Source organism: Fukomys damarensis, unplaced genomic scaffold (genome assembly GCF_012274545.1).
Source record: "Fukomys damarensis isolate Sample0158 unplaced genomic scaffold, DMR_v1.0_HiC HiC_scaffold_37, whole genome shotgun sequence".
Classification (NCBI taxonomy): domain Eukaryota; kingdom Metazoa; phylum Chordata; class Mammalia; order Rodentia; family Bathyergidae; genus Fukomys; species Fukomys damarensis.
Window position 1 is genome coordinate 49424813 of NW_022900949.1, and position 27087 is coordinate 49451899.

At 35.6% G+C, this 27087-nt stretch overlaps 1 protein-coding gene across 2 annotated transcripts in view; it reads left to right on the forward strand.

Annotated features, from left to right (window-relative positions):
- The window catches only part of Ppp2r3a (protein phosphatase 2 regulatory subunit B''alpha), a 145825-nt gene that overhangs the window by 98379 nt on the left and 20359 nt on the right, over nt 1–27087 (forward strand). For both annotated transcript variants that reach the window (XM_010625509.3, XM_019207668.2), the window contains 7 exons: nt 3108–3194; nt 7397–7553; nt 10263–10311; nt 11268–11357; nt 18553–18728; nt 19235–19353; nt 21749–21855. In XM_010625509.3, coding sequence (XP_010623811.1) covers nt 3108–3194; nt 7397–7553; nt 10263–10311; nt 11268–11357; nt 18553–18728; nt 19235–19353; nt 21749–21855 — 785 coding nt within the window. The remainder of the gene's footprint in view (nt 1–3107; nt 3195–7396; nt 7554–10262; nt 10312–11267; nt 11358–18552; nt 18729–19234; nt 19354–21748; nt 21856–27087) is intronic.

Genomic DNA, 27087 nt, shown 5'->3' on the forward strand with positions numbered 1-27087 from the left:
CGAACTCACAGATCCTCCTGACTCAGCCTTCTAAGTGCTGGGATTACAGGCATGCGCCACCACACCTGGCTAAATCCAGTGCTTTATAGGCTTCCTTATGTCAAAGCATTTGAGTACAAGGGCACTTCCATTCCATGATTCTAATTGTCCACTGATCTCAAATAGTACAAGTCAGAGGTTGCTTCTACCTGATAGCTATTCAGAAGATGATCACATCTGCATTCCACTCTTATTTTTTTCCTCAGGGTTAAATATTGCTACATTAGAAGTATCTTTCACAGTCATTTGTAATGTAATTTCCCTTCCCTGTTTTGTTTTTGTACATTTTATATGCACTTTATCTATAAATCGTAGACAAATACCAATTTATGTATGTAATATGAAATATCACATGCCTCTTTTGCGGGTTGATATCCATCTGCTATTCGAAACTCTGAATAGACTTGTTCAGCTAACTATGAAACCTATCCATATTTTTCTATTATAGAGATAACACAAAAGTCTTTGTTACACAGTATCCAAACCTCCTTATTTTGTCAAGCCATTATTGATCTGATTATATGCAAAGCATCAGATTAAACAATGACTGAAGGTAAATCAAGAAAGACAACGCTTGGCCAGGCATAATGTTATATGCTTCTAGTGCCAGCACTGTACAAGACTAAGACAAGAGGATCCCGAGTTCTAAATTGCGCAATTTAGCAATTTAGCAAGACCTGTCTCAAAATAAAGGACTGGGAATGTAGCTTAGTGCAAAGGCACTGGGTTCAATTCACAGTATTGGAGGAAAAAAAAAAAAAAAAAAGACCAGGTCTCTTAGAGTTTGGAGTTGACCACAATCAGGTACCCCAGGGTTTAGAACATAACGTAAGCATGGGGATGTCTAAAGGAGGCTCAGAGGCAGAAGAAGCACAGAAGACAAGAGTTTTGTTTTGAGCCTTCCTCTAAAGTGTGGTATTTGAGCTCCATTCTGAAAAATCAGGAGTTAGCACAGGTAGCAAGGGTGGTGAGTGCTGGGCAGCAGAAACTGGACCTTCATCCTGTGGATGGCTTCCCTCTGTTTCATTGAGAATCACTCATTTGCTGACGAATCCAGAAACAGAATAGTGGTTTAGTCCCTCATTAAGGCCTACTTTTTGGAATATGTACAGATATCTTCCATTTGTTCTCCTTGCATCAAGACAGCTTGAAAAGAAGATTCTAATCTCTTCCAAGATAAAATCAACAAGATTTCTGTATTATAAGACTATCAGAATAAAAACCAGAGTATCACTACTATTTCCTGTTTATAGGAAAAAAGTGAGTGGGTAAAATTGTTAAGAATGCATTGATTGAGTTCCTACCTCCAGAATTACATCCTGTCCTCCCCTGCACTGCAGCATACACATCCCCAATCTAGACACATTTGTTTCCTGTCTTCTTTCCATCCTCTCTCTCTGGTCTTTTTCCAGAGTTTCACTTCTCTTAAACTCATTAAAACACTAGCCACCTCAGACAAAGGACTAATGTCTAGAATACATAAAGAACTAAAAAAAAAATCAGATCCCCAAATTTAAAGGCCCAGTCCAAAACTGGGCATCTGAAATGAACAGACACTTCTCAGATGAAGTAGAAATAGCAAATAAATATATGAAAAAATGTTCAACATCACTTGTCATTCAAGAGATGCAAATTAAGACAACACTGAGATTCCATCTCACTCCAGGAAGAACAGCTGATATCATGAAATCAACCAATAGCAAATGATAGGGGGTGGGGAAGAAGGAACCCTTCTCCACTGTTGGTGGGAGTCTAGACTGGTGCAGCCACTGTGGAAATCAGTGTGGAGATTTCTCAAAAAACTAAAACTAGACGTTCTGTTTGACCCAGCTATTCCCCTTCTTGGTATCTTCCTGAAAGAGTTAAAAGCATCCTATCACAGCCATATATGCACATCCATGTTTATAGTGGCACAGTTTGTAATAGCTTAATCTTGGAAACACATCAAATGCCCATCAATCAATGAATGGATAAAGAAGATGTATTTTCTTAATCCAGTGGAGTACTAGTCTGGCATAAACAAAGATAAGCACCAGACATTTATAGATAAATGGATGCACCTTGAGACCATGCTCTTAAGTGAGATAAGTTGGACACACATGTTTAAATACTGCGTTGTAGCCAGGGATTTGGCTTAGTGGTTCTGCCACCTGCCTCGAAAGCACAAGGGCCCAAATTTGATCCCCGCCCCCACAAAAAAAGCAAAACAGATAAACACTGCATTGTTTCTCTGGTATGAGAAACTGAAAGTGGAAATAAGGACCAAAATGTATAATAGATAATGAGAAATGGGAAGAAAATGTTCAGATAAAAAGGGGAACAAGGGAGGGAGGAGGGGGAAAGGAAAGAAGGGACAAGAAAAAAGAACAGAAGGAAAAATAGAAACAAAGCTTTTGTAAATGAGGGGAAGAGGGGCCAAAGAAAGGGAAGGGGAGTGGTAAAAAAAGAAGCAAGATATATCATGTAGAGGTACAAATACCCTGTGATGAATGTTATCATTATGTATATCTAAAATTTATTAATAAATGTTTTCCAAAAACACCAGCCAATGACAGAGATATTCATACCCAAATAAAGGTGATATAAATTAATCTCAAATGAATCTGAGCTTTCATACAGTCTAGAAAACCGAAAGTCTTCAAAACTACAATATTCAATAAAGCTTTAATAAATAGAATAATGCCTTCTTGTATCATGACAGCCATCCTTCCGACTGTCTGATCAATCACTAAGCCAACTCAACAGATGTTTCTCCCCTTATTTGCCCTCCCAAAACATCCAGCCCAATAAAGACTACTTGAATCACGCATCACTGTATAAGTGAGAAAGAAAAAAAAGTATAAGCAACTGAGAAATGAAGATTTGACAGTAGAGATTTTTTTCTTTCTCAAGTACAGCAATAAATTCATAATATATAAGTGTAAGTTTAAAATATTTTTTAATGTTTTACATATTACATTTGACATCAGAAAGTCAAAACTGTTTAAATATATTTATAAAGTAACCTTTGGTAAAGTAATAGAGACCATTAACATCTTTATTTGGTTTTGTTTTCTTTTTGGAACTAGGTTATTCAGAGAATATTCTACACAGTCAACAGATCTTGGAGTGGAAAAATTACTTCAACAGAGATAAGAAAAAGCAACTTTTTGCAAGTATGCCTCATAAAGATATATATATCTATATATTTAAATATATAGATATATATAAAGTCTTTTGCTTCATTTATCAAATATTTGCTTACACTATGCAAAGCATTGTCACTACTTTGTCATTTTGTATCAAATGTCCCTAATGAGACCCCAGATACTGGCAAGAGGAGGAGGGATAACAAGGAATCTCTGCCTGAGGGCAACACTGTGAACAAAAGAGAGAAATGCACAGACAGCCACACCAGATTTGATGAATTCTGCAGACATGTATAAAAGGTATAGAGGAGTCCTCAACAGAAGGCGTAAACTTGACCTTGGAGGGTATGAGGAGTTCACCAAAAATTTTTAAAAAACTAATAGAAAGGGGATCCCAGATAGAAGAAGCAGCATAAGCAACACCCAGACACATGAAAGTGTTGTGCTGAAGAACTGCCAAATAGTATTATGTAGCCAAAAGCCCTGGAAGAGTGACCAGGGATAGGTCAGAAGGTTGGTCTGAGACCAGATTGGGAATGGCTTTGCAAAATAAATGGAAGTATACGGGTTTATCTCTCAGCAATGACTCTTTATCCAGCTACTGCTAGAGAAGAATACTAAAAATTTCTTTTTAAGAAAGAATACAGTAGTTGGGCATGGTGGCACATGCCTGTAATCCCAGCACTCCAGAGGCTGAGGCAGGAGGATCACTATGAGTTCGAAACCAGCCTGAGTTCCAGGTCAGTCTCAACTACATAGTGAGACCCTGTCTCAAAAAACAAAACAAGAAAAGAAAAAGAAAGACTACGATGCTTTTAATTTTTTATTTCAGCATATGAAAAAGTACTGACCACTAGTGGGAGCTTTTCACTGAGGTAATCTTCATGTCTGATTAAACATCTGTAAACCAGAAGTGAAATTGTTCATACTTGAAAGGAAAAGAAATGCTTTATTTTAAATAAAACTTACTAAATGAAGCTTAGGCTATTAAAAGACCTTGTTACTCTTTATCTTTTCCTATCTTCATCGGAGACAGGCATGGTAATGAAGACTGCAAAATTAGCGGTCTATGGTAGAGATACAAACATTTTGCTATTCTAACATGAACAGTCATCACCACAGTCATTATTGGTATTTATTGACCGACCTAGGTTCTCAGTGGGTATTATGGGCTGGGTTAAGATGGCAGTAATTCCATAACAGCTCAATAATATTAATAATTCCTCATATTCCTGAAGCACATTTTCATTTGTAGTTTTTGACTCATTATTGTAATGTTTGTTTTTACTGATGATAAAATTTTAGGCTCAAGTATAATTGAATGACTTATATAAGAGCATACAGCAAGAAGGTAGCTGAACTCAAGGTATATCTGAAATGTTCTCTTCCAAGATAATGACTTATTTTCTCTTTTCTTCCCTGCCCCTCTCTTAGTACTTCTCTTAGTGCATGAACAAATACTCATAAAACATTCAAACAATGTGATTTATGTAAAGTAACAAATAAGCAGGACTTGTTATCTCTTATCTATTTCACACCCTTTTGCAGAGGGAACCTATATTATCTGTAGTTTTATTCCCTGATAAATGCATACATGTAATATATAGTTTTTTTGAGGCTGACATTTTGAAGGTATTTTTTTTAATACATGGGCTTATACTTACTATTTTGTTAATTTCACTTTTTTACTTCGCTTTTTCACTTAACTTTGTGTTGGGTTCTTTTCATTCCCATTCACATAAATCTGTTTCATTCTTCTAACTCCTATATAAATGTTTATTGTAATTACATATTCTTCTATTGATATTCAGGTCATTTTCAGATTTGTTTCTACTACAGTGATAGCAAATGTCTTGGTACTTTCCTCTTATATGTACATGCATAAAGTGTCTCAAAAATAGACCACTGAAAAAAAGTGATAAAATAGATCACTAGTGGAAATATCTTGGACCAAATGATATGTGCAGTTTTAATTAGATAGATCCTGCCTAGTTCATACTTTACCTACATGCTCACCAACACTATAAATCATTTCTCTTGTTCATTTTATGACAATGAAAATGATGGTTCCTTGCTTCTAAAGATATATTTTGTTAAATGTATTCTGCATTATATACATCAAATATTTTAGAAGAAAAGCTGTATTTTACTACCCTAATAGTACTGGTATCATTTTTTATGTACTGTTCTAGTCTAGATGCTTTCATATGCATATATGAGTTTAGGATTCTACATAGTTCTTGGTGTGTTTAATTGTGTATCCTATATTTTGCAATTACTGCATCCTGGTTTCCATCATGGTATTCCTTTGTATATAGACTGTAATTTTCACTGACTGCATAATCTTCCAGTAAGCAGATTTACCATAACTAATAATTTATCCTGTATCCAATTTGCCAACAGATTTTGTTTTCCCAATGTGTACTTTTTTTTAAGTTTTTTAATCAGAGGAATATATTTGCATTACAAAATACTTCTCTTTAGCTGGGCATTGTGGCGTATGCCTGTAATCCCAGCACTTGGGAGGCTGAGGCAGGAGGATCACTGTGAGTTTGACACCAGTTTGGGCTACATAGTGAGTTCCAGGTCAGTCTCAACTACATAGTGAGACCCTGTCTCAAAAAAACAAACAAACAAAAAAATACTCCTCTTTGTCCTTTATCTTTTTCACCTAAAAATCCTTTTTCTGTTCATAATGATATATATTTTCCTTCTTGTTAACATTTCACTAGTATATATTTGCATTCGTTTTTATTACCCTTTTTATTTTATGCATATCTCTATAGACAGTACATATCTACATCTGTTTTAGGGCCTTGGCTTTTGGGGGGTTTTTTGTTTGTTTTGTTTTCTGAGACAGGATCTTGCTATGTAGCCCAAGCTGGCCTCGAACTCATATCAATCCTGCCTCAGCCTGCCAAGAGTTGGGATTACAGGAATGTGCTGTCATGCCCAGCTTGGGGCCTTGATTTATATATACTTAATTAAAATTCTTTGTTTGTTTTTTGGGGTTTTTTTTGGCGGGGGCGTTTTGAGACAGAGTCTCACTATGAAGTTGAGACTGACCTGCAACTCACTGTGTAGCCCAGGCTGGTCTCAAACTCACAGCAATCCTGCCTCACCCTCTTGAGTGCTGGGATTACAGGCGTGTGCCACCACGCCCGGCTTTCAAAATAAATCCTCCTGCCTCACCCTCTTGAGTGCTGGGATTACAGGCGTGTGCCACCACGCCCGGCTTTCAAAATTCTTTTAGTAAGGAAATTTAGCTCATTTATCTTATTGTTATTGATATCTGTCCTTCTTTCTGACATCTCACTTTTTTCTGTTTCCTAAATTTTCTTAAAATTTCTTGTATATTGCTTTCTGAATTATTTCTAAAAGTGCCTTCATTTATCTACCCATTTATATGATAATTTGGCTGACTGTAGAGTTGTGGGTTCAAAACCATTGGTTCTGGTATTTTGCCTAGGAATGCATAGTGACTGAGGGGAGACTTATTTTACTTCCAGGTCAGGGCCCTTCAGCTCCACACACCAGGCCTTTTACCCCAGACCCCCATGCATTACTACAATGCTATATATAGGTAAACTTGATTTCATTACAAAAGTTAACATTACGAAGCTTATATGTGGATACACAATCTTAATATTGCTCACATAACTGAAAAGTTAAGAGCAGGGTTAGTTTATGGTTCTGTAATTGAGCCTGTCATTTAATTGTTCTATGCTTGTTAGTAGGGACTTTGACATTTGTAGCCCTCTTGGTGATGGTCTTCCCCATGCTGCCCTTTCTCTGCTATTATGTCCTCTCCAGCACTAAGGGGCCAATCTCATCCTCTTCATCAGATTTGAAGTCCCCGCAAGGCCTTCTTCAAATTGAAGTCTTTTCCCTGTTTTCTGTTCTAACTGCCTATTGCCTCACCAAAAGAAAGCTTTAGATGAATCAGTTAAAGATAGTAGGTGGTTGGGAGGGAAGGGGAAGGGAGAAAAAATAAGAACCAAGATACATCATGTAAAGGTACAAGATCCCAGTGATGAATGTAACTGTACTGTTTAACTTAAATGTACCAATAAACTTAATGGGGAAAAAAAAGATAGTAGGTGGTTATATATGAAGAACAACATTGTTAATTCAGTTTAAAACAAAAATTTGCTAGACTCTACAGTGGCCAAAGCTAGTTGCTGGTAGTTCATAATTTTAAAATTAATTCTTTATTCATACTATTTCAGACTCTAGCCCTTTTGGAAGAAGAGGAAGATATAAATCAAATCACAGATTACTTCTCCTATGAACATTTTTATGTTATTTATTGTAAATTTTGGGAACTAGATGGTGATCATGACTTGTACATCAGCCAGGCAGATCTCTCTCGATACAATGACCAGGGTGAGTGATTCTATAGATGATAAGACTTAAGCATTTTACAGAATGATATAAATTATCTCCACTCATGAAAAATTATCATTTCTTAGATAATATACCTAATTAGATATTTTTAAAAAGCCAAGAACTTTTAAGTGGGAATTATCAAACATAATTTAATTAATTTATTTAGAGGCCAGATGTAGAAGGGATTTGGAGGTAAGTAAGTAATCACAATATTAGTTTTGAGAAAGCAGCAAGTCTTTGTGGTGATTTTTATGATGATGAATTGTTTGTTTTGTCTTGCTTTTTGGTACCAGGGGTCAAACTCAGGACTTTGTACTTGCAAGGCCGGTGGAGGAACCACTGAGCTAAGTCCCTAACCCTGGTGATGAATTGAATAAGATGTGCACCTGTATAAATCTATATGAGTGAAAATATGCACCTTTTATAGACTTTCTCATTTAATAGTATTTTCATAAAAATCCATTGATGAAAATGTCTCTATTTTGCCAAGTTTTATTTTGAAGGACTCATAAATACTTCTTGGATTTAATTCCAGAAACTTTTCTCTAGAGATGAATTTCATAGGCTTTCTTTTCTAAGAAAACAAAAAAATGGGCTGGGGGTTTAGCTCAGCGGTTTGGTGGCCTGCCTTGCAAGCGCAAAGACCCGAGTTCAATCCCTGGTACCAAAAAAAAAAAAAGAAAACAAAAAATTACATATCACATGGTATTATGATTTTTTGCTTCTCTTTTCTTTATAGTAAAGCTAGAACTTATTGTGAACTGATTTAATATGGTTAACCAGCCACCAAGAAACACTGAGTCATTCTATTGCCATAAGATTGTTCCTGTTAAATGTCTTCTTGGCATTTTAAAAATTAGACTTTACCTTTGTAAACTATAAATCTTAAATGAATACCCTGAATTTTTCATTTTGTATATCTGTGACTGATACATGTCTTGAGAAAAGGCTCCTTGTATATGATGTCATGTTTCCTAGAGCTTTGCATATTTAAGAAACAGTTCTCTCAAATTCTCAGGTGCCACACAGACACTAAAGAGAATATTCCAATGTTCTAATTTGACAAATATGTTAGTACTATTACTTCCCTTAAAATACTCATAATCTTCTCATCACCAGAATAGTGTAAAGATGTATATATTCGTAAGAATATCAGGTCAGCCTTATTAGTTATGTACCTTCCCATTACCCATGAACAGATATCTGTACATGAGCCAGCCTCCAAGTCTCCAAATATGGTATATACTCACATAGCCACTCACTAGACCCGTGTTAATGGGATCCAGAGAAGCAGGTGTCCAGGCCTACCTAAATAAAAGGGTGACTAAACTCTATATAATTATTCATTACTAACCTCTGCTTAATGATGCAACATGGAATAACATGATCTTCAGTTTTAAGAAGCTAAAAGCTTCCAAAGCTTTAAAAAGCCTTTTTTAAAAAGATGTTAGAAGCTGGGCATGGTGGCACACGAATCCCAGCACTCAGGAGGCTGAGGAAGGAGGATCGCTGTGAGTTCGAGACCAGCCTGGGCTACGCAGTGAGTTCCAGGTCAGTCTCAACTACATAGTGAGACCCTGTTTCAAAAAAAAAAAAAGAAAAAAAAGATGTTAGGTTTGTGGTTAAATACCTTTACCTTTCCGATATCAAGCCCTCTTTTTTCTAGGTAGTACAAAATGAACCCCATAAACCAGTACCCAAAAAGTATGGAGCATCTTTATATAAGCTTTGGTGTGTAGCTAGGGATGGCTTTCCTGACACACATATTCCTAACTTCCTTCAGCCAAACTTATTATCCTTTATGTTGATTGTATGTAACTCCATGTAGAAGAATTAGATGCTGATAGCTGCTCACTCCCTAATGATTTCTCTGCTGGTTCAGAAATTGTAATGTGCATGCCACTGCCTGGGGTACTTTTTGAAGAACAGATCTTTTATCCATAGGCATCTCTCTTTTTTGGTTTTTTTGGGGGTATTTTTTCCTTTAATGCCTTTGGCTATTTCGAATTCACACTAAGGTACACTGTGATATGTTCTGTAGGATTTATTTTAAAAAAGGAACATACTGGCTAAAGATATAATTGTATCTGTCTGTAAATAAAATTTACTGATGGAATTTCTAAAAATTTTATGTTATATTCTAGAGTCATAAAATGAGAATAAGGAATAGTAGTCTATGCTATGTTTTGGTATCTTTTCTAAAACTACTTGAAAGTATTCTCTTTTTATTGTTTGATTTTATATTGTTTTAAGAGCTGCACAGTCAGTTCCCCCTTGAATTTAATATTAGGATAAAATTTGTTTTGTTTTAGAGGAAAATTTGTCTTACTGAGTAACAAGATCAATACAAAGTATATACATTTTTCTGTCTTAGTTATCAGGATGTTCACAATAAACTCAGAGCTCAACCGTCTAAGTACAGAGATATCAGCACATTCATTTGCTTGTTCTTTTTTTTTCAGCTTTAATTGAGTTTATGAGAATGAAAAGATGAAAATAAAGTGCTTGTTCTTTTTTAACATTACTAATCGATAGCTAGGAAGCTACTTTATTCTTCTAAAAGTATAAATACTACATAATTAAGACCCACTCATATTCTTATCAAAGAAGGTTGTTATGGGTTAGCTTGTAGCAAATGAAAATAAATCTGCCAGATATAGTAAGGAATGTTTGTAACTAGTTTTGTAATTTCTTATTTGCATTTAGCGTCATCAAACAGAATAATTGAAAGAATATTCTCTGGGGCAGTAACAAGGTAAGTACAAGTTTAAAACCTGATTTTAAAATGAACTACAGTGATACATAGGTTGTTGAACATCTCCAAGCTTGAACTTTCCACTACTCAAACAGAAAAGTTTGAAAAAAATCTGCTTAATGTAGCTTTGCTCCATATTCAAACCAAAAATACAACTTAAAAAATCCTATACAGTAGAAAGTGAGTCACGCATAGCATCTCACAGCAGATGCAAATGATAACAATTTTAAGTGCTGTTCTTGCCCAGACAACACACAGTGCTGATATTAGTGCATTAAAACATTTGTTACTCTGAAGTTTTGGGTGCTTTATTTGCATAAAATATTGTAACCATGGCTCCATAGAAAGAGATACAGCAGTAAGCTGAGAGGAAAACTGTGAGACCCATTGTACAGTTAAAGAAAGAAATCATTGCAAAATTTGTTAAAGTCCTGGAAAAATATAAGTATAATTATATTATAATTATTGGCCTTCAGAACTAGTTATTTGGTTTTCTGTTATTTAATATGGGAAAATTTTGTTTAGTTATTGAACTTTTTGGTGTTCAAACACAAAGTTGGGACAATTTGAATTTGACAACCAAGATATCACTGTGTATGTGATCCCATAGCACTGCCATTTGAGCAAGGCTTTCTGCATAATTAGGCACTGCTTCTGGGTCAAATGACACCTTACAAAATGAACAATTATGGCTAATTCAAGACAGTAATTCTTTAATATGAGTATTTTACATATCAGTAAAGGAAACAATGTTTGATTACACTCATTTGCAGATTTATTTTCTTCATATTTGCACGTTTTTTCATTTTACTATGTAGGCCTTTAAAAATAAGATAGGCCCAGAAGGGTGTCCTTTATGAAATATTCCTTCATTCTGATTTTTAAACTGCATTTTTAAAATCCAAAGTTACTTTATTAATTGCTTAGGAAATATTGTAACTATGTGTTTTCTTCAGGGGAAAAACTGTGCAGAAAGAGGGAAGAATGAGCTATGCAGATTTTGTTTGGTTTTTGATCTCTGAGGAAGACAAAAGGAACCCTACCAGGTAAGACTTGTACATTTTCTTTGCCAGGATATTAAACAACCGACATACCTAGTAAAACCGATTCAATGGAGGGATACTAGGATAGGTTAGACCTAAATGTAGTTTCTGCCTTCTTAGAGCTAGCTGTCAAGGTAGGAAAGGAAATGGGCACAGAATCCAATCACAGCATATCAGGAGAAGTGTTCTTCCCCACAGAAACCCGGTGAAGTGGCACATGAGCTGGCCTGCAGGAAAATTAGTAAACATTAATTTAGAATAGGGAAATAGATACAGTACATTTCAATTCTTTTATGATCTTAATGGTTTAGTAGTAAATTGGGGGAGAAAAAAGTAAATTGTGTGTGACTAGTGATCAAAATCATGTCCTTATTCTCCTACTTGAAATCATCTGTTCCTTCCCTTGGCAGTTTCAAACATAATTGATATTTAGCTGTGAATTTCCATATCTCTTTCTCTAGACTATTCTGACTCTTATTTAAGCCAAATCTCTAGGTCTCTCCCATCTTTTTATCCCTAGCTTGTGTAACAAAAAGTTCTCTATATATAGTTTGTGGTGAGTACCAAAAGAAGGCAGGGCATGCAGTCCTTGAGACTGCTGGCAGGTGTAACTGACTCAGCTGGTTCCAAATTATTATCTAAATGTTGCAAAAAAGTTATCTTAATGTTGGATTATTGTTTATAAATCAAGGAAGAAAGAAAAATAGCTATTATTTCTTAGAGCACCTTGTTACATTTTTAGGTGACTTTTCCATTTCAAAGTAGTAATTTATTGCCCATTATAGGTAACTTAGAAAATATGGATGAGAAGAAAATAATTTTAGTACTAGTAATTCTAACACCCAGAGAAGAAAAAAAACAAAAACACCCTTTTGGGGGAGGGGCAGCAGTACTAGCTATTGTGGTCAGAGGCATTCTACCACTAAGCTACATCCCAGCCCCTTTTCATTTTTTGAGCCAGTCTCATTGATCTACACCACTAACCACAAATTTGCCATTCTCCAACCTCAGCCTTCTGAATAGCTGGGATTACAGGCATGTATCACCACCATCCCCACCCTGTTTGTATTAAATCTTAATTAACATATACTTTTCATGGAATGTTCTTCTAAATATCCTCCAATATCCAATTGAATAGTTGGAACATCCATTATTTTTTCTACAGAATAAATTCCCAGAAAAGAGGAATTGGCATGTTAAAGGGGATTGACTTTTTTTTCCCTTGGTATCACTGAGACTTCAACCCAGGGCATACTAGGAAAGCACTCTATCACTGAACTACATCCCTAGATCTTTTTAAAATTTTATTTTTGAGATAGTCTTACTAAGTTGCCCAGGCTGGGCTCAAAATTGTGATCTTCCTGCCTTAGCCTCCCAAGTGGCTGGAATTGTAGACATTATCCACCAAACTTGGCAAGATAGTTGAATCTGGAAAATGTTATGTGAAGGAAAAGATGCCAAATGGAAGCATCGTGTATTGAATGAGTTCATTTATAATTATGTGCTGCATAATGACATTTCAGTGAACAAAAGGCCTTGTACATGACAGTGGTCTCATAAGATTATGTTACCTAATGACATGACAACCTTCTTAAAGTATATACTGTGACGTTCACACAACAATGACATTGCCTGGTAACACATTTCCCAGAATGGATTCTTGTTAAGCAATGCATGACTGCATATTTATTGTCCAAAACAGGCAGATTTACAGAAAGTAGAGTAGTCCATGCGGGGGTCCATGGAGCAATAAGAAATGAGTGCTAATGGAACATTTTTTGGAGATGATGAAATTAGCTGTAGTGATGGTTACACAATTCTGTGAATATGCTAAAAAAAATGTATGTTTTAAATAGAAGAGTCATATATATGAAATATATTTCAGAATAGCTGCTTTAAAAAATAAAAAAGTATGTTCTCTGACCAAAATGGAATTAATATAAAAATCAGTAAGAGAAAAGTAACTGGCAGATGTCCACATACTTGGAAACTAAAATACATACTTCTAAATAATCCACAAATCAATAAAGAGTACTCACAGGAATTAGATACTCAAAAGATAATAAAAGAATACTATAGATAACACACATATATATACACACATACACACACATAAATATGTCTTAACTGAAATAGAACAGTTTCCTCTAAGAACACAATAAAACTTGTCCAAGAAGAAATTAAAAAACCTGAATATTCTTATATCAACTAAAAAAATTAAATTCATAGTTTAAACCCTTCTGAAAAAGAAATATCCCAGACCAGATGATTTCATTGTGTTCTTCCAGTCATTTCAAGAAATACCAAATAAAACTCATATTTAAGAAAACTTAATAGGCAGCACCTTACAGAACAAGTTTCTGGCTTATGAAAGACATTTGAAAAAGGAGTTTCATGAAAAAAGTAATACACTTACTGAAGTGTGACAAGTGCTGTGTAAAGTACTGTATATAGTTAAGATCTTGAGTCTTCCCTGTGCGTGGTCCCACCCAGCAGGGATAGATATAGAAAATGCTTTGGGGTAGGTTGTTTTTTGTGGACAGACTCTAAGTAAATATTATTCCTATTATGCTTTTTGCACATTCTGTCTCTTGGTCTTTGTCATCTCCAGCAGTTATTTCATTCACCTTTGTAATGCCTGAGGGCAAGCCAGTGCCTATGTAGCAGAGAATATGCAAAAAGTTGGATAATTAATATACAAAGGAATAGACATTTAGTTACTCCCTAAGCAGTAATGGAGTTTCCTATACCTATCTTCTTGAATAGCCTATAGAAGTGTACATCAGGGATTAAAAAAAAGACATCACTGGTCCACAGTTTAATTTTATCTAGCCCAAAGACAAGAGGAAGAGATAATCTTATTTGTATCATAATTGTACAAATACAATTTACCACTGATATAACCATCCTTTGAAAACTGATGGTAAATACAGCAAAAATTAAACACTGATTCTTTATAGGTAATTATTTCTTCTACCATACACTGTTTTCTAATTTTCTTGTACGAATATTCACTACTTTTAGACTCTGAGAAGATGTTATCTTCTAAGAAGATGTTATTTTCTAAGGAAAAAAATGGAAAACTTACATTGGAAGAAAATTTAGAGTATACAGCATATAGAGTAAGAAAATTCTAGCCAGGTATGGTGGTACACACCTGTAATCCCAGCTTTGAGGAGGCTGAGGCAGGAGCATCACTGGGAGTTCAAGGCCTGCCTGGGATACATAGTGATTTTAAGCCTAACCTGTAAAGCAAAATCCTATCTCAAACCCGCCCCCACAAAAAATCCACCTAAATATGTCCTATATAGGTGTTTAACTATCCAGACAGCTCATGCTTCTAAATTCTCAGGGACTAGTAACTAACCACAGAAGCAGCCTGTTTCATTTTCCTAGATCTACACCTAAAAGCACCTCTCTTTTATACATTGATCTTTGTGTTCTCTCAGTCTCACAGAATTATATTTGATTCATCTACCACATTTTTCATATATTTAAAGGCTGTTATCATGTCCCTTTGGCAAACTGAGGGTAGCGTGTCTTATCTCCTTAAATTCTAGCTTTCTTTTCCCCTTATGAGCTATTCAAAGAACTGAAGTATATGCTTTAGTTTGATTTACCGCATAGACTTGCTCATCTTAGTTCTTAACTGAAAATACAAGTAGCTAAATTACTTCAGTTTCTATTTCTTACTAAAATGAGTTGCCTCACACTTCAGTGCTATTAGGTCCTTGCAAAATCAAGATTTGCTTTGTTTTTTTAGATTGTTATGGAATTTTAAGATGCCAGGAGATTCACTAGATAGTAACACATTTATTTAACCAGTTTAAGATTATTTCTCAGCTTATGAGATCTATCTTTTCAAGTTTTTTCACATGATCAGGACTTGTTGAAAAATGAGGCAACATTTTGCCACTTTTATAACTCTGGAAATAGATACAATGCAAATGGAACTCACTGTGACCCAACTATTATCTCATAGTGATTAAATCCAATAAATATTCTTTCTGTTCTTTAGTGAGAACCCTAAACATCAACTTGGTACAGTTTATAAAATGTATTCCTCAAAGGAATTTTGCCAGTTATTACATGTTATAAATTGTTATAATTATCTTTCTCAGAAAAAGTACACAAAGATCTTAGTGTGACTTACTTGCAAACAATTAGCAGTCATAACTTAGTTATCTTCTTACCCAAAAGAGATTTTTCAAAACTATAAAATATATGCCGGTTCTCACTATGGTTTCAGACCCTTTATGGTTCTTAATATGGTTTTAGACCTACAAATGTGAAATGAGCCAAGTATATCCTTGATTCTTCTCTTGAACTGTATGGTACCATGAAATAGTGACTTTAAAAAAATCTTCCCTGTTACCAGTTAGTGCTCTTGGTTTTATATTCTGTGATTGATTATATAACTATAGATGGTGCTCTAACAGTGCTATAATGACAAAGTACCTATAATGAGTGATTACATTTCTGAGTGAAGATAACAATTTAACCATACATAGTACTTTTCTTCCCTCTTTGAAACCCCACTAAAATGCCAGTAAAATTGTTACTGCGGAATACTCACAGTAGTGAAGTAGGTGAAGAGATAAGGTTTGGAACACCAAAAGCAGATAAATTTAGCATAATGCCTGAATTCTAAGCTAGTAGACAGAAAAATCACAAGTAACCAGATAAATTCAACAAAACCTCTAAACATTCAGAACTTGGGGGTATCATGAACCTTAGAAATAGGAACAAGATAAAGATAGTGCTAACAAACAGGAGAGTTTATAGAAATTTTGTTTAAAGAAACAGTTGATCTCCAGATCATGTCCTCTCCCTAATGTAAAAATGGTGCTTTAGGTGCCGAGGATTTAGCTCAGTGGTACAGTGCCTTCCTCAAAAGTGCAAGGTCCTGAGTTGGATCCCCAGTACAAAAAAAAAGTACTTTATTCCCTGAAGAGTACAGAGTAAAGTGCCTCTGGACTGGGGAGTACTGGCATAGCTGAACATATGGATACTATATCAATCCCAGTATTTTCAATCCAAACTTCAGGGTGGGGAATGTGTAAAGAAAAGAAGTTAATTTATCTCACAGTTTTGGAGGTTGAAAGCATGAGAATGCTGTAGCTCACCTCTGGTAAAGACCTCATGGTAGATGGATCACAGAAGTAGGCTCCCATTCTAAAAGAGATCTGCCAAATACAGTAATATACGCCTATAATCCCAGCAGTAACAAACTGGCAGTTTAGCTCAGTACAAAGGTCCAGTCCCCAATACTGCCAGAGAGAGGCTGGTATCACTAATATGGTGAGATACAAAGACAGAGCATGCAGGGAGGGTTGTTCTGTAACAATCAAATTCCCATAAGAACTACCTTATTCCTTCTGAAAGCAGAGCCCCCAATGACACAGCAGCCTCCCACTAGGCCCTCTTAACATCACCTCACTGGAGACCACACCTTTAACCCAAACCTTGGTGGGACATGGACAACACACTCAAACCATAACAGATGCCATGTTGAAAATAGGTTAGATTAGTCCATATGAAATGTTGAGGTGTCCATTCTTCATTCCTCACTGAAGTTACAGAATGCTGTCTCTGCTCTAAACCTCTCAGCAAGGGCTATAAAAGATACCTTTCTAAGAAATCCAACTAGCTCAATAATGAAGACCTGAAAGTTTGACATTTCACAATAAATCCCAAAGTCACCAGACTCGTGATCAGAACTTCAAAGTGACTTTTTAGTACCAACTCTTAAATATTAGCAGAGAACAAAGGCTTACTAGATAACCTGGGTAGAGCCTCTTACAGAAAAGAAACCGGGGTGGGGGGGGACAAAGATAACAAAGACAGAACCCATTTTCAGAGAAAACTTTAGCAACAACAGAGATGCTATGCTGTTAATTACCTCTGAGCCATAAAAGAAACTACATGCATAAAACATAAATAGAAAGGTGTTTTTAATAAGGGAACCAGTAACAGAAGTCTGCAAAAATCAAAGCTATAATAGAAGAAAGGAAGACTGTGTATCAATGCCTTTAAAAATACGAAGGAAAAGCACCACCAACCTTTCAGGCACTTTCAAGTATCCAGGACCTAAACCTAATACAGCATCACACACCTGTAGTCTCAGCTCTTGGGAGGCTGGGACAGGAAGATCACTTGAGCCAGCTCAGCAACGTAATGAGACACTGTCTCAAAAAAAAAAAAAAAAAAATCCCAGATCAAAAAATTTACACACAGGGCTGGGGATTTAGCTCAGTGGTTCCGCCATCTGCCTTGCAAGCGCAAGGTGCAGCATTCAATCACCAGTACCAAAAAATAAAAAAATTTACACACTGTGCTCCCCTTTTCAGGAAGCAGAATGTGTAGAGTATGCCACATCAAACAAAGAATATAGAAAATGTGAGTTACAAGAAATAGAAAGGGCCAGAGGTTTAGCTCAGTAGTGTTGCCGCCTGCCTCATAAGCACAAGGTCCTGAGTTCGATCCTGGTACAGGAAAAAATAAATAAATAGGAGAAAGATGAAAGGGATCCCTAGGATGGAATTGTTTACCAGACATACAGAGACTGAGCAGACCACAGTAGAGTAGGTCAAAGGAAACCAAGGAAAAGTTCATCAGCAAAATGCAGTCACTAGATACCTGATGGGACTGTGTGGACTTAACCAACTGCAGATATTTGGTAGTTGAATTAGTAGCAAGTACAGGAGGTATATGAAAAACAAAGCACAGAACTGTTAAAAGAAAAAAATGTAAAGTCATAAAATCTAAACCTTGGGCAGTTTATATTAAGAGATGGGAAGATCATGCAGGTAAAGTGGATGGAAGTAGTAAAAGACTTAAAATCTGTTTCATAGTGTGACGTCAGTGTAGTTCTTAGAAAAATAAATAAATAAATAAAGAGTGTTACCTGAAAATATTTAGAGAAAAAGAAAAATAGTCAGATGTTGAAAGTGGTTGATTCTAGGTTGAGAAAATAAAAGAAGAGTGAAACTATGTCTAATTTATGGGCTGGAGATTTAGCTCTGTTGTCGCCACCTGCCTTGCAAGCACAAAGTCCCGAGTTCATTCTGCAGTACCAAAAAAAATAATTTTGGTACATATATGTAAATGTATTCAAAAAGAAACGTGGGCAGTGACACATCTGGATGAATAAAGGATCTTTACCAGGACAGTGCTAATGAGAACCCTTATCTTCTAGCATTGAGTACTGGTTCCGCTGCATGGATGTGGATGGAGATGGAGTGCTCTCCATGTATGAGCTGGAGTACTTCTATGAGGAACAGTGTGAACGGATGGAAGCCATGGGTATTGAGCCCTTGCCATTTCATGATCTGCTGTGCCAGATGCTTGACTTGGTGAAGCCAACCTGTGATGGTGAGAATAAGTGAACAGCAGTTTTCACTTTTCACCTTTGAAATAGAGTGGGGCACATAATCCTTGCCCTATATTATTTTCTAGAGTTTTCCTTATAGGCTTTCCTAGTGCAGAAGAGTTTTTTCTCGACTATTGGTTTAAAACCAGCAATGGTGGAAAATCTACTGTTGAAGGAACTGAGTTTTTCCTTAGAGACAAAACAGATTAGTGATTGCCACAAGCTGGGGGTTGAGGTGAAATGCTTGGTGGATACAGAGCTTCCTTTGGGGATAATAATGTTTGGAATTAGATCATTGTAATGTTTGTATGACATCACAAACATACTAAAAGCCACTGAATTTTAGCTTAAAATGGTGAATTTTATATTATGTGAATTTTATCTTGATTTTTACCGTGGGCTCCTTATTAATAAAGATAGACATGTTTTTTAGATACCAGTGAAAGTGTTTTCCTCTTGCCAAAACAGTTGTAAATAAAATTTATCAGGTATATATGTTTTTATATAGGCAAAATAACTCTACGAGATCTCAAGAGGTGCCGAATGGCTCACATCTTCTATGACACTTTCTTTAATTTGGAAAAATACTTGGACCATGAACAGAGAGATCCCTTCGCAATCCAGAAGGTACCAGAATAAGTTTAACTTTAAGAACTGCAATACTGGGATGGGTGACACAAATTAAAATGTTCTCTGGGAATCTTACTTAGTATGTAAAGAGATAACAAAACCCTAGATTTGACTCAGAGAGAAAGAGACCAACAGACTATGAATGAAGTGAGAGTAACAGACTGAGAGCTTGTTTGTCCCCCACAACTAATCTTGAAATAAACTGCATAAGCCTGAGTACTTTATGCTGAGTGGACTTTGTAGACTGTCCTTACATACACATTAGAAACTTATTTCAAAAAGTTTGTCCTTCACTAGGCATGGTGGGTGACCCACACCTGTTATCCCAGCACTTAGGAAGCTGAGTCAGGATCCCATGAGTTTAAGGCCAACCTGTGCTATACATCATCTCAAAAAAAAAAGTGTCCTTTTTAAAATATACAAGTAGGTACATCTGTATTGGAAACTATATTGGTCTTGACTTAATTGCACCATGCATTTTCAGGATTCTGTAGTAAATAACTTTACAGCAGGAAAAACTAAAAGCTCTTTGTGATAGATACCTTCAGGTAATAGAACACCTTTTCAGATGTTAATGTTGCCATATAGGGGCTTCAGTTTTAAATACTGTTCTACATCTAAATAGAGATAAGCGCCCTTTCCCACACACACACACAAAAAAAAAGGATATCCTGTAGACCTCCAGTAAACCCTGGAAACATATTCCACGTCCAGCTGGTAATGGAGGTGCACCAGAGGCTGAGGCAGGGGGATCGCCATGAGTTCAAGGCTAGCATGGGCTACATAGCAAGACCTTGTCTCAAAAAACCAAAAATGGGGCCAGGGATGTAGTTCAGCAGTACCACACCCACCTATAAGTACAAGGTCTTGAGTTTAATCCCTGGTACTGAGAAAAAAAAATTTTAAATATCCATGTCTAAACCTAAACAGTATTACTACTTGCTACTTCCAATCCCTAGTTTAAAAATTATGTTGTTAAGATGGAACTATTTCACTTGAGTGACAGGACAACTTCAAGAAGCTTTTGCAGTGTTCTCTTTTTCTTCCACATGTTGCAAAATTGTTTGACCTAAATAACAGTAAGAATGTGATGGTAACTTCCTAAGAACAAGTGCTCTGCAGCTGACCTCGAGGAATTTCAAGGTAGATTATTTCCGGTTAAAGTCAATATTATATTTCTTCCTTTTTTTTTTTTTTTTTTTGAGACAGGGTCTCACTATGTAGTCGAGACTGACCTGAAACTCACTATGTAGTCCAGACTGATCTCAAACTCATAGCGATCCTCCTGCCTCAGCCTCCCAAGTGCTAGGATTAGAGGCGTGCACCACCACGCCCAATTTAACATTATATTTCATTTTTTTAAAAATACTTGATTTTTTGATATGGTTTCTTCACGTAGTTCAGGCCGGCCTTGCCTTGAACTGAATATGTAGCCCATGCTGCTCTCAAACTCACAATGATCTTCCTTCCTCAGCCTCCTGAGTGCTGGGATTACAAACAGGTACCCACCTACATTTCCTTAAATAAAACAGGCTCCATTATTTTGTATATCTCTAAGCCAAAAAAAGATAGATAGGTAGATAGACATACATCCCTGACAATTGAAAGTCTGAAATGCATGGCAATTCCAGGTATATTAAAGGGAGGGGTGGGCCTTAAAATTGATTAAATACAGCAAGAAACCATTGTGTGGCCTATGATTCAATATTTCTAGGCATAACCCTAAGGCCTAGGACCATACTTATTCTCAACTTGGAAGAACATTTTGCCTGGAACTTATAATCCAAGGCACTGCCCGTATGTTTAAAGGTATGAAAATATATAGCCTTTATACCCTTCATTTATTTTTGTTTTATATTTTGCTTTTAATTTTTACTTTATATGAAGTAGCAATTAATCTATATTTGTTCAGATATGTGAAAAATAATAGAATGTGTTCAATAAATTCTCAACACTGTATTGAAGAGATACTGAGTATATGAAAATACTTGTCTCACAATTTAAAAATAAAGATAAAGGGCTGGGGACTTAACTCAGTAGTTCTGCTGCCTGCCTCACAAGCACAAGGACCTGAGTTCAATCCCTGGTACAAAAATATAAATAAAAATTAAAAAGTGGGCGGGGAATGTAGCTCAAAGGTAAAGAACCTCAGGGTTTGACCCCCAATACAAAGAAAGTCTCTGGACATAGGAAAAATCTAGCTGCAAAACACTTTGTTTTAAGTTTGTGATTTGAAGTGTAGGAAATCACCCACAGCAGTGTACCTTAGCACCTCTTTTAACATGTTGAAGCACTTTCAGTAGGTTTTGTCAGCAGTGTATGTTTGTGATGACCTACTCCAGTTCTTTGTCTTTGCTGACTGGTTTCCTATGCCTGTCCTCTTTGTAATCAGGATGTTGAGAATGATGGGCCTGAGCCCTCAGACTGGGACAGGTTTGCTGCAGAGGAGTACGAGACTCTTGTTGCTGAGGAATCTGCCCAAGCACAGTTCCAGGAAGGGTGAGTGAACTATCCTATGTCTTGTAGAACTTTTTAATAGGTGTTCCTGTGTCAGGAGTACGAAAACCACCTTTTAAAAGTGCCTTTCTATGTTTTACACTTTTGAGTAACATAAAAATGATTTAACTATTCGTTAAATGAGTATTTCTAGGCCTGGGGATTTAGCTCAGTGGTTCTGCCACCTGCCTCACAAGCAGAAGGTCCTGAGTTTGATCCCTGGTACCCAAATAAATAAATACTTCTAGCAGTTTTCTCCCCACTTCTTCACTGATTTCCTGACAGTATTCTCATGCCCCATTTCCTTTAATAAGTCACGTCTTTATGCAAACCAAGATCATGGGCCAGTCATGCTGCTACTTTAGCGATACCAATAAACCCTCTAGATAAAGGAACCAAAGCACCTTTTAATAATAAAGTGATCATGTTTAAAATAAATTTTTATCATGTATGATTTTGTGCATGTAATTCTGAATAAGAAGTAACTGTGTAATTTATACTGTAGGAAAAAAATTCCATAAAAATATCAAGTTAAGAAATTAAATTATTCAAGAATTTCACTGGTTGGCACTTTTCAGCAGTTTTATAATATGCTGGCTTTTTCCATCATTTTCCAGTGTTTCCTTTAGTAATTCCACTAATTCTTCCTTAGTCCTTATTTCTCTAAGGTTCTCAGTTAACCCTGTACCATGGATATAATCCATTCATGTGAACCAGAAAAATAAAAGAATAAATAATAAAAAGTTTATTACTACCTAGTTTTCCCCAGGAGTAGCTAGTATTATTTTCTTGGAAATACCAAAGACTCACTCTCTCTGTGTATACAAATGCATATACATTTTTTTTCACTCAAACAGAGCACACAGTACTTCATCATTTGGTACCTTGCTTTTTCTACTTAATAATATATTTGAGATTATCCCATAGATGTATCTAATGATTCATTTTTTATAACTGCATAATATTCTAAGTATAGTCATACTGTTATTTTGCAGTCCCCTGTTGACATTATATTTCCAACACTTTGTATATATTAGAAGTTATTCTGTTAAAACAAATCATCCTATATACATGCCATTATATATGTATAGGACAAATCCCTAGAACTGTAGCAAACAGATAAGCAACCTCAAACTAGGTATCTGTAAAGAGTTTGCAAAGACTTGAAAGTTTCAGAGAACTGGACAAAGAAGATGTGGTTTTTCTATAAAATAGAATACTGCTCAGCCATGAAGAATGAGAAATTAGATTCATTCATAGGAAAATGTATACATATTGAGGATATACTCTTAAGTGAAATAAGCAAGTCACACATGTGTAAATACCAAATAGTTTCTCTGATGTGAAAAGCTATAATAGTACATAAGATCCTAATGATATAATTGACAATGTGAAATAGGAAGAAAAGGACTAAAAGTGTAGAGAAAGTGGGAAGGGTAGGGGAAAGGTAATAAGAGAAAAGAAAAAAATATGAGAAAATGAAAAAATGGAAATGAAGTGTTTGTAAAGGGAGAGGGGAGGAGGGAGTGAAGGGCGGGCAGGGGTAAGGGGAAAAAATGAGAACCAAGACCTGTCATGTAAAGGTACAAGATCCCAATAATGAATGTAGCTGTACTGTACATCTAAAATGTACCATTAAACTCAATTAAAAAAAAGAAAGTTTCAGAGAAACCAAACAATGATGTAGACACCCAAAACAAGCAACAGTGGGGTGTCATTTCCATGCCTAGGCCTAATGGGACAAGATAAAACCATCAGCAGAACCCAAAGACAGTCGTTGTGTAGAAAGGGGTACCTGGTAGAACCTGTGATGTTCACTGATAGTGGGATTTTGCTAATTTGGAGCAATCCACCCAAGGGAGATGCTAGTGAAAATGCCACACTTGTATACCATACTGTACTTAAAATACTCCTGGGAAGTTGGTACATGTACATAACACATCTCCATTCCTTTTGTTCACCCCATTTCCATTTTCCCCTCCCTACCCCCCCATACCTTGATCCCCGTTTTCGGGTTTTTTTGGGGGGTGGAATATGTTTGTAGTACATGATGTTTACATTCCTTGTGTGCAGTTGGTACATGTATTTAACACATCTCAATTCCTTTTTTTCATCCCTTACCCCTTGTCTCCCTCCGTCTCTTGATCCTCTACCCTGCTAAGAAGATGTATCTCCCTACTTCCTATTATCTGTCCTTTATTTTGCTCTTTATTTTTACTCCGGGTTTCCATATTTTAAAAGATGTAGTACTTAAGCTTGTGTGTCTGATTTATTTTATTTAATACTATGGTCTCAAGGTTCATCTATTTTCCTACAAATGATTCAGGTCTATCCCTTTATGGCAGAGTAATACCCTATGTTTTGCGAATACCACATTTTCTTTATCTATTCATCTGTTGATGGATATAGGGGCTGCAACCAAGATTTAACTATTATGAATTGTGCTGCTATAAACATGGATACACATATATCTCTATCATATGCTGTCTTTAACTCTTTTAGGAAGAGACCTGGAAGAAGAATAACTGGGTCAAATGGAATTTCTGGTGTTTGTTTTGGGATCAAACTTGGGCCCTTGCACTTGCGTTTGTAAGGCAGGCAGTTGAACCACTGAGCCAAATCCCTGGCCTTGGTTTTAGTTTTTGGGGACTCTCCAATTTCCATAGTGGTTGTGTTAGTTTACATTCCAATCTCAACAGTGTAGGTAGGTTCCTTTTTCCCACAGCCCCTCCAGCATTTGTTATTATTTGATTTCTTGATGATAGCTATTCTCTGTGGGGTAAGATGGAATTTCAGTGTTGTTTTAGTTTGTATTTCTCTAATGGCCAGCAGTGTTGAGCATTTCTTCATGTACTTCCTCTGTGAAATGTCTATTCATGTCACTTGCCCATTTTTTATTGGGTCTTTTATTTTAAGGGGCCTTGATATTTTTGAGTTCTTTATATAATCTAGATAATAAGTCCTGTCTGAAGAATTGCTAGCAAAAATTTTTTTTTCACATTTTATAGGTTGTCAATTCACTCTTTGGTTGTTTCTTTTGCTGGGGAAAATCTTTTTAGTTTGATATGACACTATTTCTTGATTCTTGGTACTACTTCCTGTGCAACAGGGTTCTGTTCCAAAAGTCCTTGCCTTGCCTACACCTATGACTTCAAGAGTTTTACCTGTTTTCCAGTAGGTTGTTTCTGGTTTAACATTTATTTCTTTGATCAATTTTGATTTTAGTTTAGTACATGGTGAGAAATATATATCTAGATTCATTCCTCTGAATGTGGATGGCTAGTTTTCCCAATACCTTTTATTAAAGAGGTTATCTTTCCTCCATTGTGTGCTTTTGGCTGTTCTGGCAAAGATGAAATAGTTCGGTCTACTTAGGGTTGTTTCTGCATCCTTGATTCTGTTTCATTCTTCTCTTGATTACCTTTGTGCCAGAACCATGCTGTATTTATCACAAAGCTTTAATATAATTTCAAATGTGGAATTGTATGTGATGCCTCCTCCTTGCTCTTTTCTACCCAAAATTGCTTTTGTTACTCTGGGATTCTTCTGGTTCCATATATATATATATATTCTAGGATTGTTGTCTCTAGTTCTGTGAAAAATGCTGTTGGAATTTTTATTGGGATTGTGTTAGATCTGTACATAAATTTTGAAAGTATGACCATTATGACTATATTGCTTCTGCTTATCAAAGCATAGGGGATAGCTTTCCATTGTCTGATGTCCTCTTCAATTTCCTTTTTCAGAGTACTGTAGTTTTTGTTGTAGAGGTATTTTACTTCCTTAGTTAGATTAATTCTTAAGTATTTAATTTTCCTTAGTGCCATTGTGAATGGTATTTTTTTCCCTAATTCTTTCTCAGTGAGTTTATTATTAGTGTACAGAAATGCTGTTAATTTTTGTGTGTTGATTTTGCATCCTGCTACATTACTGAATTTGATTATATTCTGAGAGTTTTTAAGTGAATTATTTGAGATCTTTATAGAGATGTCATCTGCAGATAATGATAATGACTTTTTCCTTTCCTGTTATATCCCTTTTATTTCATTTTCTTGCCTAATTGATCTTGCTATCAAGTATATACTGTATTGAATAGGAGTAGTGATAGAAGACATCCTTATATTCCTTATTTTAGAGGGAAAGGTGTCTATTTTTCCCCGTTTAATATGATGTTGGAAGTAGGTTTTGTCATAATTGGCTTTTATCAGATTGAAATAAAGTCCCTCTACATCTATTATCTTCAGTATTTTTATCATTAAAGGTTGTTGGGTTTTTTGTCTAAGGCTTTTTTTGTGTGTTGAAATAATAATGTAATTTTCACCCGTTTCTATTTATGCAATGTATTACATTTATTGATTTGTATATGTTGCACCATCCCTGTATCTTTGGAATGAAGACCTTTTGGTCATGATATAGGATCTTTGTGATAATTCATTGCGTTCTGTTTGCCAGTATCTTGTTGAAGATTTTTGCATCTATATTCATTAAAGAGATTGGTCCATGTTCTTTTTTTGGTTGGATCTTTGTCTGATTTTAGAATCACAGTAATGGTAGCTCCCTGGAAAGACTTGAAAGTACTCTATTTCAATTTCATTAAAAAGCTTGAGGAGAATTGATGTTAGAATTTCCCTTATGTTTTTGTAGAATTCAACACTGAACCCATCTGGTATGGGCTTTTTTAGTTAGTTTTTTGTTTTTTGGTTTTTTGGTTTTTTTGGTCAGTTATTTATTACTGCTTTAATTTCATTGACTGTTACTAGATTATTCAGAGCTTTTTAATATTCCTGGCTCATTTTTGATAATTCATATATATCTAGGAATAAATTTCTTTTGAATTCTCCACTGTGTTAGCATACAGATTTATTATGTAATGTTAATGATGTTTTTTCTATTTTGGTAATGTCCATTGTGATTTCACCTTTTTTTTTTCTTTTTTCTTTTTTTCTTTTTTTTTTCTTTTTTCTGTTTGCATTGATTTGAGTCTTCTCTCTTTTTTTTTTTCTTTTTCTTTTTTTTGTTGGATTGGCTACAAGTTTTTCCATTTTGTTTATTCTTTCAAAGAACCAACTCTTAGATTCATTAATTCTTACTTTTCTCTGTTTTTAAGATTCTGTTCTTGTGTTGGACTTCCAATATTTTGACTATGATGTATCTTTTCTGATCATGGTTATTTGGGGTTCTGTATGCTTCACTTATCCCTATGTTAAATTCTTTCACCTTAGTTGGAAAGCTTTC